The 20,621-nt window shown below is 43.4% G+C and overlaps 1 protein-coding gene across 1 annotated transcript in view; it reads left to right on the forward strand.

The window, feature by feature from the left end:
- LOC308374408 (ryanodine receptor 3) overlaps positions 1–20,621 on the forward strand; it is a gene marked incomplete at both ends in the record, with an annotated part of 180,276 nt that overhangs the window by 153,561 nt on the left and 6,094 nt on the right. Inside the window, 21 exons of the mRNA XM_080850185.1 lie at positions 723–819; positions 2,073–2,182; positions 3,388–3,439; positions 3,783–3,833; positions 3,963–4,062; positions 4,219–4,298; positions 4,380–4,456; positions 5,255–5,349; positions 8,656–8,736; positions 9,111–9,199; positions 10,299–10,427; positions 11,079–11,183; positions 12,448–12,529; positions 13,551–14,866; positions 15,404–15,468; positions 16,005–16,182; positions 16,391–16,477; positions 17,390–17,581; positions 18,331–18,461; positions 18,871–18,913; positions 20,141–20,268. Coding sequence (XP_080706311.1) covers positions 723–819; positions 2,073–2,182; positions 3,388–3,439; positions 3,783–3,833; positions 3,963–4,062; positions 4,219–4,298; positions 4,380–4,456; positions 5,255–5,349; positions 8,656–8,736; positions 9,111–9,199; positions 10,299–10,427; positions 11,079–11,183; positions 12,448–12,529; positions 13,551–14,866; positions 15,404–15,468; positions 16,005–16,182; positions 16,391–16,477; positions 17,390–17,581; positions 18,331–18,461; positions 18,871–18,913; positions 20,141–20,268 — 3,288 coding nt within the window. The remainder of the gene's footprint in view (positions 1–722; positions 820–2,072; positions 2,183–3,387; positions 3,440–3,782; positions 3,834–3,962; positions 4,063–4,218; positions 4,299–4,379; positions 4,457–5,254; positions 5,350–8,655; positions 8,737–9,110; positions 9,200–10,298; positions 10,428–11,078; positions 11,184–12,447; positions 12,530–13,550; positions 14,867–15,403; positions 15,469–16,004; positions 16,183–16,390; positions 16,478–17,389; positions 17,582–18,330; positions 18,462–18,870; positions 18,914–20,140; positions 20,269–20,621) is intronic.

The following is a 20,621-nucleotide window of genomic DNA, read 5'->3' on the forward strand; positions in this document are numbered from 1 at the left end:
TGAGAACACAGACAATGACAGTCTGCTCTCCATGCTAACGGTAACGTAATGCTAAAGGGAACGTTTGTGACTGCACCCATCCCTTACCCTGCCTTCCTCTTCCTCCTTCTCCTCCTCCTTTTTCCTCTTCCCTTCTCCAATATCATGGTGTGGACCTTAACTCCCATTGGTTGTTTGTGCTGTCAATCTCACTGGTCAGCCTATAGGGTTTGAACATCTGCAAATGCTGTTGGTCAGTGTCAGGGCTGGTTAATGCAAGATCAATTGAGGTCACCTTGAAGATGAATTTGTGCTTTGCTCTATGCTCGTGTTTTTGTAAAGATTTTTGTTTCCACGGTATCATACGAATCATACATATTTTCTAAAGAATACACATTTTTTGAATTAAGGGATTCTTTGTTTCTGTGTTTGTAAGATTTCCACATTGTAGTTCAAACATAGTTTCATATAATATGATTCTGCCTAATCATTTATCCAGGAGCCTACTGCAGTTCTATCAGTATTAATCAAAATGTCAGTATTATTCGAAATTTCAGTGATCTCTACAGCTTATTTTACTGTATGGCTCTGATGACCAGTTAGATATACCAGTGCTTTTGTACTAACAATGTAACCTCTTCCTGTTCAGCGCTTCCTGATTTGAACCCTCACTTCCTGTTCCACTGTAACCCTGGTAACCCTGCCTCACTTTCATTCTCCCCTCCTCCTCCTCCTCCCTCCAGGCATCGCTCTATTAATCTCTTCCTTTTGGGCTATCAGAGAATTTGGATAGAGACAGAGACCTACTCCTTTGAGGAGAAGCTAGTGCAGGACTTGGCAGTAAGTACTAGCACCCCCTCCTTTAGATGTACGCGTCCTCTCTCTTTCTTTCAATCTGTCTCTCTCTCTTTCTCTCTTTCTTTCTCTTTCCCTCATTCTGTGTTCTGTGGATATGATTCGCTCTGCAAGCACAATTCGCCATCACTTTGGGCGTCACCGACCATATTCAGTGTTCCCGGTTCCGTGTTGTAGTCCTAGTGCCCACCTCAAGAACACGAGCACGCATGATATTCCCGTCAGGTTTAAGGTAGTCAGGCTTAAGAATGTGCTTGTGGTAAGAGGGCATCCTGGCACGATGGCCAGAGCCTTACCCCTGAAATTTATGGAAGTGCACCTTTCGTAAATTTTGTGTCGTGATGCCATCGACATCATTCTCCGTAAAAGGCATCGCTGCCAAAAACCTTGAGAAGGGTATCCGTTTCATCAACAGGTGTAATCTGTAATCTATTAGAAGAATATGATTGTCTTCTACTGGTTTGAAGTAAATGAAGCAATCCGATTTGAAGACAGGTAGATAATGATGGTGTTTGTGTCTATGTCATACAATGTGACATTCTGACATAGGCTCATATAATGACCTAAGTATGAAAGAGCACCCAGCCTCTGACCAGAAATATAGTCATAATATATTTGCATAGCATTTTCTAATGCATTATGCTTCCTTCGTTTGAGTTCAGTAGCCTTAAGCCTTATCAACCCATGCTTAACAGCATCTCCTCAAAACCTGCCCCTCTTATAATAACTCTGTACATACAGTACATACCTGCACTGTACCATACAGCCATCGCAATGTCATCTGCTCTGGATTGTGTGTATCTGTTTGCCTGCATGCCACATTGTGTTTGGATCCATCTCATGCATCCTCACTTCTCTCCTGTGGAACAACAAAGAACAGAATGGGAAAAAGAGACAAGCAGATCCCTCTGATTGTGAGGTTCATCTTACACAGTTTATTTGTCATCTTGCTGTTATTTTCTCATTTAGACTAATAGTATTATGGGTATGAAGGCTAATGATGCCGTAATTGTTATATTGACTATATAAGTAACTATTGTAAGTATCATAGGCTACACTGCAGGCTGCACAGTGCCATAGGCTGTACTTAGGCAGTAAAAATATACTAATTTCACTGGAATTAACTTCACATTAAGGTCTGTAACAGAAACCTGGTGTCTTTATCATGTAATGTGCAGCAGTATGTGGAGGAGAGTGTGAAGGACCACCTTGGTGTGTGTGTGTGTGTGTGTGTGTAGAAGACGCAGGTGAAATTGGAGGAAGAGGAGGAGGTGGAAGCAGAGAAGCAGCCAGATCCTCTCCATCAGCTCATCCTGCATTTCAGCCATAATGCTCTCACAGAGCGGAGGTACACACACACACACACTCTCACACACACACACACACACACACACACACACACACACACACACACACACACACACACACTCACACACACACACACACACACACACACACACACACACACACACACACACACACACACAGCCTCTACTAGGTCTACCCCTCTCTCTGTCTATCCTGTTTTCTCTGTCGCTGGCTCTCGCTCTTTCTTTCTCACACACACACACATCACATACAAATGCACACATACTCTTACACACACACTCTCACACACACTCTCTCACACAGACACACTCTCACACACACACACACACACACACACACACACACACACACACACACACACACACACACACACACACACACTTTCACACCTCATTCAGAGCTATCCACACTTCCTCTTCCGCATCCCAATCCCACCCACATATATATATTTGCTGCCAATCCGCTAGCAGACAGAAGTCATCCATCTACCTTTGCCAACACACCTGCTCCCGCCCACTCTTACACTCTCACACACTAATACACACACACACACACACACACACACACACAAAAAAACACACACACACACACACACACACACACACACACATCCATTCCTTAACACAAACATATTGTGTCTTTTACTCACACTGATACTTCCTCATTCATCTTCATCCTTATTTCAGTGACATGAGGTAAACATAGAAAAAGAAAGGGGCCATTATTATGTGTTATTCCTGAATATTATGGACATTTTACCGACTTTTTCCATGTGGGTCCCAACATGCACACACACTCCTACAAACAGACTAACAGAACCCATACCTGGAGCCTTGGCACAACACTGTGCTTGCTCCATCTGTGGCGAGAGGTAGTGTGTGTAGCCTTTAGCAAAGGCTGTGCCACTTCAGGAATCCAGCATAACTATTTGCACATACAACCCATGCAAAACAGCATACAGCATAACTATTAACTATTTGCACATACATTTATTTATCTTTATCCTTTAATCATATATTTTATATTGTTATTGTTACTGGTTATTTCTCACAGGTTTTTAATATTCTTTTTTTCCCTCAAATACATTTTGTAAGTCACTGTGGACAAATGCCTTAAACGTAAACTACTTTTAATTTCAAGGTTATGTATGTTACTTTGTATTTAGCTCTAATATGTATGACATATGTTTGTATGTTAATCATTTCATGAACGTGTTCTCCCCAGCTCTTTAGAAGAGGATCCTCTCTATATAGCATACTCAGACATGATGGCAAAGGTAAGGATGCGCCTAATCCCACCTGTGTGTGCTGTACTATTACATTTGTTATTGTACTACAGGCGACACAAAGTGTTTTATAAGATAGTAGTCAAAAGTAGTCATGGTAGTAATGTAGTCAATAGAAGTAATACATAGTACAAAGCAAAAATAAGACAATAGAGCATAGGTACAGACAAAGAATAGTTATTTTTTGTAGGAATGGTTTAAATTTGCTGTTAGCCATCGCTACCATGCAGCTGTAATGTAGTGCTGTAGATTCAGTTGTAGATACCGGATGAGCTTGCTTTGTTCTTTGAATGTATTTGTATAGTCTTGTAATGACCTTCCTCGCTGTCCTCAGAGCTGTGCAGAAGATGGAGAAGAGGATGAGGGAGAGGGGAAGACGTTTGAGGTAGAACATTTAACTTTGGTTTTGACTTTGTGTCTTTGTGCTGTAGCCTTTCCATTGAAGTAAGTTTATTTGTGCTTTTGTGTGTGTGTGTGTGTGTGTGTGTGTGTGTGTGTGTGTGTAAAATGACAGGAAAAGGAGATGGAGAAGCAGAAGACCCTGTATCAGCAGGCCAGACTGCATGATCGAGGGGCCGCTGAGATGGTCCTACAAATGACCAGTGCCAGCAAAGGTAAGGATAGACACACACACAACACACACACACACACACACACACACACACACACACACACACACACACACACACACACACACACACACACACACACACACACACATACACACACACACACACTTGTGCTGACTTCTGGTCTCTTTGTAACTTCAGGTCAACTGGGTCCCATGGTGACGTACACTCTTAAATTAGGCATCTCCATTCTCAACGGCGGCAATATTATCGTCCAGCAGGTACGACACAGTGCTTTAGAGATAAGCACACGTTGCCTCTTATACTCAGATGGCTCTATAATTGAAGTGTCTCTTCTGTAGAAAATGCTGGATTACCTGAAGGAGAAAAGGGATGTTGGTTTCTTCAAGAGCTTATCAGGGCTTATGCAGTCATGCAGGTAAGACACATCAGGTTTGCCCCTCCTCCATCACATGCCATTCATGGGCAACACTGTACTTGAGCCATGTGTCCTAACATTACCAAACATTACCAAAAACCCTGATTAGCCTTTTGACCAGATTTGTTTGTTTTTGGTCCATATAAACAGACACCTGTGTCAACCAATCATCAAGTAGTATTTTTTCCTTTTGGGATAATATGTTTATGACATTATGTCAGGCAGGTAGTTATAGTATTTATGGTATTTATATCACATATTCATATTTATATAGTATTCATAGTTTAAAAGCTTTTTGTCTTAAGCGACTTACAAAATGTCAGATAAAAATAGATTTACAGACCGCTAGCCACTTAAAGATAGCTCAGGTGAAGTTGATGCTATTCAGTCAGATAGTGTGCTGGTTTGTGGCTGAGTGGATAGAGCAAGGCAGTATCAATATTAAGGTCATGGGTTCAGTGCTACGGGAGCACACACACACACACACACACACATAATGCTCTACCCCACCTGTGCCAAGTCTCTACAGATAAAAGCGTATCCTAAGTAAATCAGCAAAAGCACAAACATTTAGTATACATGTTGGATGTGTACATTTAGTTATAGTATGCCGTTCCTGAAGTTGTTATTGACAGTGTCATAGTGTACTCTGTGATCTCAAAGGTAAATCCAACTTTACAATTAAGTTAATACGTTCCACAGTATATTGTCATATCCTCTGAATAAAAGAGTACTTCTGTGCTATTCACATCACTGGTCTCTCTGTCTCTCTCTCCCTTCTTTTCTGTCCACATCCAGTGTCCTGGACCTCAATGCCTTTGAGAGGCAAAACAAAGCTGAAGGTCTCGGTATGGTGACTGAGGAGGGATCAAGTAAGTATGAGGAGCGCAAGGGTGAGAAGTCTCTCTCTCGCTCTCCCTTTCTTTCTTTCTCTCTATCTCTCCTTCTTTTCTTTCTTCCAGACAAGGGCAATCATACCAGGGGTGAGGTAGTCAAATAGGCTGTATACAAGCAGCAATTATCTCTCCTGGCCATTGCTTTCCCAATGACACGTCATATACAACAATGGAACAATTTCCAGCTCGCAGACACCAAATTACGAGCGCTGGGGATGTCACTGTGCCGGTGAGGAGCGCGGCATTGAGGCGAGACAGTAATGCTATTCATAGCTGATATGAATCCTCCCGCAGGAAATTGCACCGACTCTTGAGGAAATTTCATTAGCCTTTGATGGAGTCCCGTGAAAAGCAGTCACTGAGTATGTAGAGGAGAGTAGGAGCATATGCCTACAGTGTGACTCAAGTGTGTCGGACTGTGACAAAGCCCTTTTTATGTACGCCAGTTGTGAGGGTTAAAGAGTTTCTTGGATACTCTTCTCTTCGTCCTCGTTGGCCATTTCTTGAGTTGTTGACACAGGCAGGTGTTGAGGATCCAGTGTCATCCCTCCTAAGCCTGCTCAGTCCTGTTGCCATAATGCTGGACCATGGTCTCTGTTTGAAGTTCGAGTTTTAGTCATGTCATTGTGTATAATGAATTTGAAACTGAGGTACTCTTAAATAACTGACAAATTTGTAGTTGGCCCAAGTCATAGTTGCTCAGTTTATTTTCCTCTTGAAGTGGAACAGCTATTTGTCTCATCCTTCATGGCTAGTGATAACATGACGTTTGATGGCCTGGTGCACTAACATATTGTCCAAGAGCAACACCACAGAAAAAGATGTCGAAGCTTCCCAAATAAACTTCCAGAACTTCTATACTCTCCTGAGCTGTGATCTATTCCATTGATTCAGCTGTTTCTCTGCCCAGAAATAGCTTTTAAAATTCTGCTGTTAGATATTTGGATCCCTGTTAAGAAATCCTTTCAGTTGAATAGCAAACACTAGCAGTGCATCTGCTGAAGTACTTGTGTGGGCTCCGCAGCACAAAGCAATTAACAGAGTCAGCTCTGCCAGAGGGGGACAGAGCATGGATAGCGTGTGTTTAGAATGTATAATTATGCATTCTATTAATTGAGAGTATTATCACAAACCAATGTACACAGAGTGGGATGGTAATGTGTCTTTTTTTATTTTCCATAAAATGTTTAGTATGCCTTGGAACAACCCTGTTCAGAAGGCTGTAGCACAATAAGTAAAAGGCTGCCAGCCTCACATTGATTTATTTCCCCTCAGACAAAACGCTGAATTCTCTTTAGCAGTGAAGCCCAAAGACAGCAAACGGTGTATGATTTAAGAGACTGATAGGCAGAATGGAAAGTCCCTCAAACACTTGTCTCTCTAGACTTTCTCAGGTACCAGGTTTTAGAATCCTTAGATACACGGGAGGCGTTGGTTTTCCACGTGTGCTCTTGTGGGGCGTTGTAGCTAAACCATTTGGCTAACTTGCCTCCATATGAGGTATCGTACCATTTGTCAGTAAAACTAAAAGGAAATGTTTGACTTACGTATATGAACATGGTACAGCATTACCTCAACAAGACATCATTTTTTATGAAACTATTTGTTTACAGAGATAAATTTCATTCATTCCACGTATACGGCTGTGTATGTGTGTGTTTATCTAGCAGGTGAATCTGTTCTTTAGTGTTGTTTGTGGACACTTGTGCCTAGCGCAGTAGCATCACCACCGACTAGAGAACACCTTAAGAGGAAACACACACTACAAATCGCCATGCCATGCCATCAAGTTCAGTCGTGACGATGCAATTTGAGTTTGAATCAGTATGCATACATAATTCAGCACATTTCCACCTCATGTTACCAGGCATAAGTGATGGTGTTTTTTAGCCCAATATTGTCTCGCACCTCCAGTTCAACAATTTTTGCCCTGAAAAAAAAACAGGAAAACGAAAAAAAAAAAATCAATACTAATACTAATACTTGAAAGTCTATAAATGTGTGTTCAGTGTCGTCTAATGTCAGTATATATATCTATATATATTTCTCTGTTTGTTCCTACTTCCTGTTACTGAAATTCAATGTCTTCTCCTTTGCTTATGTCTGCTGTTTTGTTTGTTTGTTTGTGTTTGTTTGTTTGTTTCTTCCTGTCATTTTCTTTAACTCATCGGTCGCAGTCAACGTGAGTGAGCGGGGTAAATACATGGTTTAGATTCTCCTCATTTCCTTAGTGCTGCATCTCCCCCTGATACCCCCCCTCCTCCCAATCCCTTCCCCGTCTCTCTTGAATGCAGTGATCGATTGCTCTGGTCTGCAGAAACCCCATGCATGCTTGACAGACATGTCGCAAGAATGTTTAACTCCCACAATAAAATAGATCTGAACATGCAGATGCAGATAGATCAGTAACATTGAAGTGAGCTGAATCTCTTTATTGTATTGCGCAAGTGCTTTGCGTGGTGATGAATAACTCATATAGACAGTTAACAAATGTATAATTATCTACCTCTCTACTGAACTGGCACCCCTGTTGTAGGTTTGATCCTGTCCTTCTTGAGCATTGGCCGTACTAACCCCTTTCCCCAGGCGTATCCATTGAAAATAAGAATGAAAAACACCCAGACTATGGGCCGTATTCACCCAAACTTTGGGATGTTTCAACACAGCCCTATTTGAAGATATTTTTGGGTCCAAACTTAAACTTTAAGGACAATTAACTATATCAATTGGACAAGTATTGAACTAGGGCTCTATTTTTGTTCCTTATTTATTTTGTTATTTTGTTTCTTTGTTAGGCTTGTGAGAAACAACCATTTTCATTTGAGATTATTTAAGTGAAACATACAGGGTTTTAATGACATTCACAAGGTTAATGCGAAAGTCCATTCGCTTAGGGGGGAACAGAACCTAACTGAACATTTGTGTGTGTATCTGGATTCGTGCAAAAATGGACTTGGGTGCGAATGGGAGGATATGGCCCTCTGTCTGTTCCTTGACAAAACCAGGGAAAAAAGACAGCAGAGTCTGTCTGGGTTTTTAATTGTATTCTTATTTTCCAATGCACGGAATGATTAAGCCCCTTTGGTGAGATATCGTATCGATGCCCAGTGGAGCTGCACATTGCCCCTTTTTAGTGTTAAGTCTGTGAGTGTAAAGTTCAGCCTTCAGCTCAAGATGGGGAAGCGAGAGCTACTGCACTGCCCGTGAATGTGCCTGAGGGGCGAGATGTTTAAATAATCATCCCCCCCCTTTCTTCAGGGGAACCGAGTTCCATTCTTTAATATAACCTCCTGTCTCTGAAAGGTTCCAAGGTTCTTCAAAACGATGAGTTCACAAAAGACCTGTTTAGGTTCCTACAGCTGCTTTGTGAGGGCCACAACAATGGTAAGTCTTCTCCGTGGTTATCAACCGCAAAAGACATGTCTTAACACACTTAAAATGAGATGTTCTTGGGTACTAAATTCTTAATTGTTATTTAATTAATAATGAATTGTTTAGTAAGTCTACTGTACTTTATAATAATAGCACATGTTTTCACAGGATGTGCTCTGGGCTAGTGTTTGAGTTTAGAGTTAGTCATGTGTAAACTTGAGATATGCAAAGTATTTTTACATGTAGTACAGTACACAGCTATAAGAACAAACTATATTAATTGGGACTCTGTTCAATGCGTTCATAAAAGGGAAGTAACTAGTAAAAGTTAAAAAAAAAAAAGGTTTCCTACTCTGAATTCAACTTCCATGCCCTTCCTCTCTTAGACTTCCAGAATTTTCTGCGGACTCAGACTGGAAACACAACCACCGTGAATATTATCATCAGCACTGTGGACTACCTACTCCGATTGCAGGTATGACTCATCCCACTCATGAACACACATTTCCTACTCATACACACACTCATGCACACACTAATCCCACTCATATACACACTAATCCCACTCATACACACACTCATCCCACTCATATACACACTAATCCCACTCATACACACACTCGTCCCCATCCCACTCATACACACACTCATCTCACTAATACACACACACACACTCATCCCACTAATACACACACACATCCCACTCAAACGCACACTCATCCCACTAATACACAGACACACACTCATCCCACTCCTACACACACACACTCATCCCGCTCATACACACACTCATCTCACTCATACACACACACTCATCCACACGCATCCCACTCCTACACACACACACGCATCCCACTAATACACACACACACTTATCCCACTCATACACACATGCCCATCCCACTCATGCACACACACTCATCCCACTCATACACACACTCACACTAATCCCACTCATACACACACTTGTCCCAATCATCCCACTAATACTCACACTCATACACAAACACACTCACACTCATACGCATCCCACTCCTACACACACACTCATCCACTCACACACACACTCACACTCATTCACACACTCATCCCACTCATATACACAAACTTGTCCCACTCATACACACACTCATCCCACTCATACACACACTCATCCCACTCATATACACACACTCGTCCCACTCATACACACACTTGTCCCACTCATACACACACTCGTCCCACTCATACACACACTCACACTTATCACACTCATACACACACTCATCCCACTTATACACACACTCACACCCATCCAACTCATACACACTTATCCCACTCATACACACACACTCATCCCACTCATACACACACTCATCCCACTCATACCCACACTAGTCCCACTCATACACACACTCACACTTATCCCACATACACACACTCATCCTGACTAAACTACACAGGGGAAGAGCACCCACTATGAAAAGGACAGCTGATGAGGCTGGTAATAAGTTTTAAGAGTAGCGAAATCGTTAATGTTGGCTGTAATTTTGTCCCGTGGACGACTGGCCTGTATATCACTGTTTCATCATCAGGAGTCTATCAGTGATTTTTACTGGTACTACTCTGGGAAAGATGTCATGGACGAGGCTGGGCAGAGAAACTTCTCCACAGCTCTGGCAGTGGCAAAACAGATCTTCAACTCCCTCACAGAGTACATACAGGTAAACCTCATACATACTTCATATCAGCATGTCACACATCTGCTTTTCAAGCAATCATGTTATTGAATTGGTAGATATTCTGCTTTTAAGACAGAGGCATACTTACTATCGAACACTGCAGAATAGCCCCCAAAGCGTACTTTCTTCGCCAAGGAGGATTTGTTTTCGTGTCACTTTTTTATTGTCTGTCTGTCAGCAGAATTACACAAAAACTACCATGCCGATTTTCATGAATCTTGGTGTAGGGGTGTGTATCATGGGCCAGGGAGGATCCCATTAAATGTTGGAGCGGATCCAGATAAAGGGGAGGCTCCAGGTTCTTTTCACTTTCATTAATGAACATTGTAAGATTTTGTTTTGCAGGCAATTTTTGACTTCTGCTGGCCTTGGCACACCATTGGCCTTGGCAGAGGTCTGCACTCAGCGAGTGCCCATCTAGTTTTGATTGGTTTTAACAGTCAGCTTTCTGTACCTGCATAAATGACCATGAGCTGACCTGGCATCAGTTTAACTCTTCTCTTGGTCTTGATTGACAATAAAAACATCATCATCTCTCACTCTCTTTCTCTCTTTCTCTTTCTCTTTCTCTTTCTCTCTATCTCTCTTCTCTCTCTTTCTCTCTCTCTCTCTCCCTCTCTCTTTCTTTCTCAGGGCCCTTGTATAGGGAACCAGCAGAGTCTGGCTCACAGCAGGTTGTGGGATGCAGTGGTGGGATTCCTCCATGTGTTTGCCAACATGCAGATGAAGTTGTCTCAGGTATCATAACAAGGATGAAGATTAACTGATCAAGTCCCCCTTTAAAGTCTGTGTCAATATATCTTAGAGAAATCACAGGTTTTCCTTATTTCGTGTCTCTATAATTGAATTAAATTCAGTTCTTTTTATTGAACGCCAAAACGATATAATTGTCTCAAGGGGGTTTACAGAGCCCAGAGCCTGAATGTGTTTTATATTATGTATATCATGTGTGACAATGCAACATCAGTATCTTATTAGCACACTTGGCTTGACCTTTTGACTAGTATCATTACTCACAGAGTGTGTATGGCACAGCATTTTATCCGCCACTAGGGGGCCCCCTCTGTTCAAGGAACTGGAGGATAAAAAATGATCATATCACTCTCTCAAGACTTTTAATATGAGCGAAGGTGCAGACTGGGCCATATGTCACAGCCACAATAGATCACAAAACACCCCACACACACACACACACACACACACATACACACACACACACACACACACATACACACACACATAGACACGCACACACACACACATACACACACAGATTGAGAGGCAGACAATGACGCACTAATCCACACCCACACACACTCATTCATGCTCTAAGTGACTATCAAAAGCTGACCGGCAATAACCGGCCGATCAGCGGGCAGTGGGATGGCCGTTTGATTAACCTAATCAAAGGGCCTCCTGTCAGATTTACGGCACCCCGGGAGCCCGGGGCCTTGAGCCGGCGGCGGCGCCGAGGCCCCCAAAATGAGTCAGCCGCCGACAGCCATCTGCTCCCGCTGACTGCAATGACATTAGCCAGCACCGGTGATGGATGGCGCCGGGACAGAGGGGGGCCTTGATGTGTGGCAAAATGCCACTCACCGGTATTAGACTCTTGTCTAGTCTCATATCGTCTTGTCTCAGACACACACGTTTGACCCCTTCTGGGTGAACAACGATTTAAAAAAAAAAAATCAAGGGGCATAGTCTACGTTTAAACATTATTTTCATAAGGAATTGTAGATTTTCGAGTGGCATGGTCTACGTTTGACACATTGTTGTTGCATGGTAAATTTTTCAAGGGGGATGGCTTTGTCCACATTTTTTCTGGGTGGGTGGCCCTCAGCTGGAGCCTTGGCCGTGGGTGTTTGTCGATGGCGACCTGTTTGAGGGCCATGTTGGTGGGCAGTGGTGGTATTTATAGGGGAGAGTGTTGTTGTTAATGTGTTGTTTTTGTGTTCTTTGGTTTTGATTATATGTGTTTGTTTGTTTGTCGTCCCCCCAGGACTCAAGCCAGATTGAGTTACTGAAGGAGCTGATGGATCTGCAGAAGGACATGATCGTCATGATGCTGTCTCTTCTGGAAGGTTATATCATGAAACATATCTCTTTGTTTCTTTTTCTCAGACGCCCTCTCTCCATCTCTCTCTATATATATTACACACACATCCTCTTTCCATATCTCCCTCTCTCTCTTTTTCTCTTAAATGTTCTCACAAACATTCTTTTTCTTACTCTATCTCAATTCGACACACACTAACACACAGATTAGAACAACTGTATGTTCAACTTTATTGTCATTGCACAGGATACAGGTAGAAAGCTTATAAAAAGCACTGCAAACTGGAGAGATGCTGAGTCTCGCAATGTGCGTGCACCGCCATCTTGGTCTCCTGGCACACTCACACACGCTCTATCTCCCTCTCAATAACAGACACACACAGTCTGTGTGTCCTCTCCTTCTGGAGGCGTAAGTGAACAGATTGAGCTGGTTTATAATTGCTGTGCCAATAAGGTTAGCGGTAATTGTGATCCTCATTACTGGTAATGGCTTCAGAAGATGCCACAGATGCTTAAAACACTATTCAAACCTTTCAACCTCTTACTGTACATGCCATAGCTGCTGAATCTACACACATGTAGCTGCCATTATACTTATTTATAAACAAACCACAGTCACAGAAAATACTATTTTAAAGATTTTAATGTCTATTTCATAGTCAACAGTTCTGCATCTTTTTGGGGGCACTGTAGCGCGAGCCAATAAGCCCCCCATTTACGGGCTACAATGCCCGCGGGGACACAGGTTCCATTCCGGCCTGCTGTTGTTTCCCCATCCTCTCCCCAACTCTTCACTCCTCCTCACTTCCTGTCCAAAATACTTCACTGTCCTATCCAAATAAAAGGCTAAAAAGCCCAAATATAAAAAAAAATCTGCATCTCTCATATCTATATTCTCCAGTTTGGTGTTTAGTGTGTCTCTGACAGTTATGTACAGTCAGGTTTAGTACTTTATGCTGGGGTTAAACATGAACAATAAGTAGTCAATATATAATATTATTCTATTGAACTTGCTCCACTAAATTGAACTCCCTATATTTTATGTAGGTAATGTGGTGAATGGCACCATTGGCAAACAGATGGTGGACACGCTGGTGGAGTCTTCTAACAACGTGGAGATGATCCTTAAGTTCTTTGACATGTTCCTCAAGCTGAAGGACCTAACTACCTCAGACAACTTCAAGGAGTACGACCCAGACACCAAAGGGGCCATCTCCAAGAAGGAGTTCCAGAAGTCCATGGAGAACCAGAAGCAGTACTCGCAGTCGGAGATCGAGTTCCTGCTCTCCTGCGTCAAGGCCGACGAGAACGACATGTTCAACTATGAGGAGTTCGTGGAGCGCTTTCACGAGCCAGCCAAGGACATCGGCTTCAATGTGGCTGTGCTGCTCACCAATCTCTCGGAGCACATGCCCCACGACAGCCGCCTGGCCACCTTCCTGGACCTGGGTGAAAGCCTGCTGAGCTACTTTGAGCCGTTCCTGGGCCGTATCGAGATCCTGGGCAGCGCCAAGCGTATTGAGCGCGTCTACTTTGAGATCAGCGAGTCGAGCCGCACGCAGTGGGAGAAGCCGCAGGTGAAGGAGTCCAAAAGGCAGTTCATCTTCGACGTGGTCAACGAGGGCGGTGAGAGCGAAAAGATGGAGCTGTTTGTGAACTTCTGCGAGGACACCATTTTCGAGATGCAGCTGGCCTCACAGATCTCCGAGCCTGACGCCCTGGAACGTCCCGAGGAGGACGAGGAAGACGACTCACAGAGCGTAGCCGAGGAGCCTGACGAGGAGGACGAGGACAACGCCCTGGAGTCTTCCTCTGCATTCACCGTGGCGTGCGTCTCCATGAAGAAGAGCCTATCCAGCTTCTGGAACCTTCTGACCTTCAAGAGCATGTGTCGGCAGTACAAGAGGTTCCGGAAGATGAGCGTGAGAGAGATGGTGCGTGGCTTCTTCTCCTTCTTCTGGGTGATCTTCACGGGACTCTTCCGCTTCCTCTACAGCCTCGTCTGGGGCTTCTTCCACATCCTGTGGACCTCCATGTTTGGCGGCGGCCTGGTGGAAGGCGCCAAGAACATGAAGGTGACGGACATCCTGGGCAACATGCCTGACCCTACGCAGTTCGGTATCCACGGCGACGTGCTGGAGGCGGAGAAGATGGAGGCGTGTGAGGCTCTGTCCGTGACGGAGATGGAGCAGAACGCGGCGGCAGACCAGGCGGAGGCCGACCTCATGGCTGAGCTGCTGAACATCCATCCCAAGAAGGAGGGGGGGAAGTACGCCATGGAGCCGGGGCTGGGAGACGTGTCGGAAGTGGTGGGGGTGGATGCCCCCTCCTTAGCTGCAGCGGTGAAGCAGAAGAAGGCTCAGGTGTCCATCGGTTATGTTGTCTGTCCTTATATGACTATATCATAAATTGTACTGTTTCCGTCTGATAGGTAACTGAAACTGCTAGTGTGCAAAAACTGCTAGTGTGTTTTTTTAAGATTTCTTTTTGTGCATTTTGCCTTTAATCATATATGATAGTGAAGGTTTTGACAGGAAATGAGCTTGAGAGAAGAATTGGGGTGTGGGATCGGCCTCGGGTCGGATTCGACTCGGGGTGGGTGTTCAAGCCCATTCATGGTTGTGGCTGCCGCTTGCGCCACAGCTCCTACCAAAATATGATATTTTAGACAACTTTTGAAATGATTTTGAAATCAATGAGATCTCTCCGTAAGATAATGACACTTTTGTAATACATATAATAGGAATCTCAGATAGACCAAAACCAGTAGTAGTAACAGTAAACAGAAATCAAGAACTCGGGTGATTAAAGCCATGAGAAGAAAAGCATTTTGGAGGTGATAGTACTGTATGTGAGATCGATGTTCTGTCCTGACGTTTGTGTCTTCTGTGTTCTCCCAGAAGGAGGCGGCACATAGAAGTGAAGAAGGTGAAATTGAGCAGAGAGGAGATGGAGAGAAGACAGAGTGAGTGCCTCAAAGACTACTAGAAACATTCATAGGCCACATTGACACAGCACTATATATATAAATTGTTATTCATGTGAATTCTGCATCTTGACCGTCAAGAAATTGTGAAGGTGGGTTTATAGTTTGTAAAATGACAACATGCTTTGTCACAAAATCACACATCGTGTTTTTCTGAGTCAAAATCTGTTGAACTTTGAACATGTCACCGACTATGACAACTTGCTTGGTCAAAACAACTAAAGGTGTCGTAATGTACTGTATCAGTGTGATAAGCTATAAAACAATTTAGAATATAAACTCAAAACTGTTTTGACTAGCAAATGTGTATGTATTAGAGGAGAAATATAATATACCATGAGAGGCAAAATAATATCCATACAATACAAGCAGCAACAGTCCCAACAGTTTATTTTGTCTTTTTGTTTTATTAATCACTGTGACACTCTTCCAACTGTAAACCCACTTTAATAATGAACATCCCCCTTGGAGCTCTGAACACATGATCTACAGATTTGTTTCTGTTCCTTCTGCAGTCTAGAGGAAGGGGAGAAGAAGGATCTAGACAAGAATAAAGATGAATCACCCCCAGACACCCCTGCAGAGGGGGAGAAGAGACCCCCCAAGAACCGTCCCCGGCAGAAAAAGCATCCTCCGGAAGCTTTCATGGCTAGCTTCTTCGCAGGGCTTGAAATCTATCAGACCAAGATGCTGGTTTGTATTCATTCAGTATCTATGGAATGTGTTAGCATATGTAACATCTAAACCAGCTCACTACACAGACAATATTTCATTCCATCAGCACGGTGGCTCTGGTTGCTGTATTATCCCACTGCACCAAGCTCTGTATGAAGGCTGATCAGAGCTCATTTTGTTTGAGGAATGGGATAGTTAATGGATATGGACTTTCTTTTTTTACCAGAACTACCTGGCGAGGAACTTCTACAACCTCCGTTTCCTGGCCTTGTTTGTGGCTTTTGCCATCAACTTCATTCTGCTGTTCTATAAGGTAACCTACAATAGTGCCACCATTCTGCTGTTCTATAAGGTAACATACAGTAGTGCCATCATTCTGCTGTTCTATAAGGTAACATACAGTAGTGCCATCATTCTGCTGTTCTATAAGGTAACCTGAAGTAGTGCCACCATGCCTCCGCCTGTATGAGTTCCCCTTCATATCGGTCACGAGACGACGCGTCGGAGACGCTGCTGGAATCAACCCTTCCAGGCCGACTGCTGAAGCTGTGTAGCACTACTACTAGACACACACACATGTCTGCATGTGTCCTCTTCATTCCCTCTGCATGACTCAACACCTTCTGCAAGCTAAAGCCTGACCTGTCAGAGCATATTACCTTCCTTAACCATACTGTGATATCTTTACCCAGCCCTAGCCTTCGAGAAAAGGAAGCAAACTTTTGCAAGATGAACAGTGCCACTGTGGCACTGCTGTCCTATCCCCTGACCATGCTCACTGAATTCAGACTGGCTATACACGTCTATGAGACCGGAGAGCCGCTTTTCACGCGGTGAACTCCTCGGAATCCAAAGAGGAATCTAAAGATGGCGCAGCCTCCGACGAAACTGCAGCCATGTTCCCCCCCATCGAGGCCCAGATGGCGCATGTTCTACATAGAAGACAAGAGCCTCAATCCGAGGGAACGAGACGCTGCAATGAAGCAATTTGGATAGGACACATGCAGACAGGGGTTGGGAATTTAGACGCAGGATGATTGCGTGCATGATGCTGTGTTTTTTATCAATTCATTGGCCCTTAGTGCTATACAGCTTTAGCAGTCGCCCTGGAAGGGGAGATTCCCATAGAGTCTCCAACAGCATCAGCCTTGTCCCTCAATCGGGAAACCATGTATGAGTATCTTGGGGTACATTGATGAGGTGATGATTTTTACGCCCCACACAGGTGACGGGGGAGGACTCTGAGGAGGAGGACCCATGGAATAGGAACCAGGTGGAGGAGGAGGAGGAGGAGGGAGCCATGGAGTACTTTGTGCTGCAGGAGAGCACGGGGTACATGGCGCCAACACTCCGATTCCTGGCCGTGTTGCACACCGTCATCTCTTTCCTGTGTGTGGTCGGATACTACTATCTCAAGGTAGAATGCTGGGTTCTGCTAGGTTCCACAAGGTTAAGGGACTGTATATTGGTGTTCTGGGTTCTACTATCTACAAGCACTGTATCGTTGCTTTCTGCTTGGTTCTACTAGAAACTGTTTTGTATTGTGCTGGATTCCACTATCAAATCATAGCGTATTGTTTTCCGTATGGCCTTTACCGTCTCATGGTAAGCTGTTGATTTCTGTTGAGTTGGTGGGTGTTGCGTTGCTTCTTTCTGCTGGGTTATGCAATCTGAAGGTTTGATCTCGTATTGATCAGTGGTGTTCTACAATCTAATGGTGCTTTGTTATTGTCTGCTGGTTTGTACTGTCTTGTTGTGCTTTGTTTTCGGCCCGGTTCTACCATCTAATATCTTTTGCTACAAATGCTGTGTTATTCTCTGCAACATTCTCATCAATCCGCTTCCACCTCATATAGAACACATTTAAATTGCTTGCCAGCGTAGCAGATTGAAACTTGCCCTCACACGCACATGTGCAACACAAACGTAGTAACATACACGTACAAACAAACTAACTCAAACATACACACACACACACACACACACACCAGACACACACACACACACACACACACACACACACACACACACACACACTCACACACATATTTGTCAATAAGTAGATTGAAACAGGAACATCCCTGTTTTTCACTGTAGGTCATGTACCTCTGAAATGAAAGTGTGTGTTAATCTGCCGTTGACCTGCTACGTCTGTGTGTGCTGAAGGTGCCTTTGGTGGTGTTTAAGCGGGAGAAAGAGATCGCTAGGAAGCTGGAGTTCGACGGCCTCTACATCACCGAGCAGCCCTCCGACGATGACATCAAAGGACAGTGGGACCGGCTGGTCATCAACACACCGTGAGTGGCCACACTTAAACCAGACAGGACCACAGCGAAGGGCAGGGAAGGGGTGGGGTCACCGAAGGATGCCTTGAGCCCAGCACTGGTTATGAGCATTGAGATTTTTCTGGACCAGGGCCAGAGTGAGCTCCTATCTGGGGTGTGAGTAAATCAACATTTGACTTCAGGAGCATAGAAGGGAGGGGTGAAATTTGATTTGAAGTTGAGTTCAAATATCAACAACCTTTAGCCTGAAATGTAGACTCTATCTTTTATCAGCTCTACCACCTGGCACAAAAATGGAATTATTACTGAAGTGAGCCCTGCACTTGGATCATGGAACAACAGTATGTAAATGTTTTCTCAGAGACACCTGGTTTATTTAGGTTGTGACTTACTTGATTGTTTGTTTTTCTCTTTCATGCAGATCCTTCCCAAACAACTACTGGGATAAGTTTGTCAAACGCAAGGCAAGTAAAAAATACCAGAGCCTTTCATCCCTCGCAGACAGTTCAAAAAATGAATTTCATTACACTGTTTCAGTCGTTAAAAGCTGATAGTGTCACAACAATCAAACACTATCAACCATCTCCACTGGGTAACACCTCACATGAATCTTCTCTTATAGGGCTGTCATTAGCATGTAATAAATATATCATTACAAATGCCATATGTGTCATAAGTTTTGATGACAGTCGTGTCAAGTGTTTTGATGTCATGTGACCATTATCAGTAAAAAAAAAAAAAACAGTTCAAAGCAAAATTCAAAGCACGTCACATTTAAACAATATGATGTGACTGAAAGTGGGGTTGGTAAGGATACTCCCCTTCATTGAATGCCTCTTTTCAACCAGAAATTAGATCGCTAAACCTGAACTCATTGTTGTATAAAAACTGAATGCTATTATGTCATCCAATATTCAACGGCCATCTTATCAAATCACCAAATGTAAAAAATTAAAAAAATTAAAAAATAAAACACAGGCAATGAAGGATTATCAATGCACACATGTGCCTCTTAACTTTACTCTGAAATAAGAGTTCCTGATATGTAAGGGATAATGTATAGTCCACTGGTAGTACTGGAAAATAAGAGAATGAAACAGGAAAGAATGAAGAATGAAACAGGACCCTGACATGCAGCAATGTCATTATTCCAATGTATTATGCGGTTACGAGCTAAAACGATAAAAAGCATTCCTCCAAAATATCATTTTTTTTGTAATTTTGTTGCCGTTTTGTGGTTCTTCACAAATACTATAGTTCTTCACGCAAATAGAACTAAGTTTCAGGTGTTGAGGTGTTGAGTAGCATCGTATTACTTGCTGACTTCAAAATACCGTGAATTTCTCTTACAAAAAGTGAACAGACTTGTGGAATGATCTGAAAGATGTGAATCAAAAGCACAAAACCCGTAGCCAACGGCAGTGATCATACATTTTTTATAAAGTCATTAAAAAGATATATCAGACGTCTGAACACTGGGATGGCTCATTCAATTAAATGAAAGTTTTTGCAACATTTTGAGGAGCCGTATAATGAATAGAAATAACAATGGAACCTGGTACCTCCTCGAGCATTCAACTAAGTATTCGGACAGTTTCTTATCGATCTTCAAGTGCCGGTGGATGTGCTCCAACAGATCTATTGTAACAGCCTTGAGCTGTTGTTTTTGGTTCTCTGTGTGTGCACTGCAGGTGATCAATAAGTACGGGGATCTGTACGGTGCTGAGCGCATCGCTGAGCTGCTGGGTCTGGATAAGAGTGCTCTGGACTTCAACCCCACGGAAGAGGCCGTGGTGAAGGAGGCTTCACTCGTGTCCTGGTGCGAACACACAATACACATGATTGTTAACGTGAAAGGAAGCGGGCTGTTGGCAGGTGGTGGGGTTTAACATATGTAGGACATACACTTGTACTGGAGAGTTGAAGTGAGCTGTTGGGGTTGGTGTTAGGGTTTAATACACATGCCTGTTTAAGGAGGGGAAGAGAGCTGTTGGGAGTTTGTAGTGTGAACACAGTTGTTCATACTCTGGAGTGAGGTGTTGTATTGGTGTTAATGTCTGTTAATGTGAGGGGAAGTTATAAGGGGGAGCATGTTCTGTTTACTGGAGTGAGCTGTTGGAAGTTGGTGGTGAGAACATGCCGAGTATACACCTAAGTAAGGTGTTGGGTTTT

Source organism: Sprattus sprattus, assembly GCF_963457725.1.
Source record: "Sprattus sprattus genome assembly, chromosome: 13".
Classification (NCBI taxonomy): Eukaryota; Metazoa; Chordata; class Actinopteri; order Clupeiformes; family Clupeidae; genus Sprattus; species Sprattus sprattus.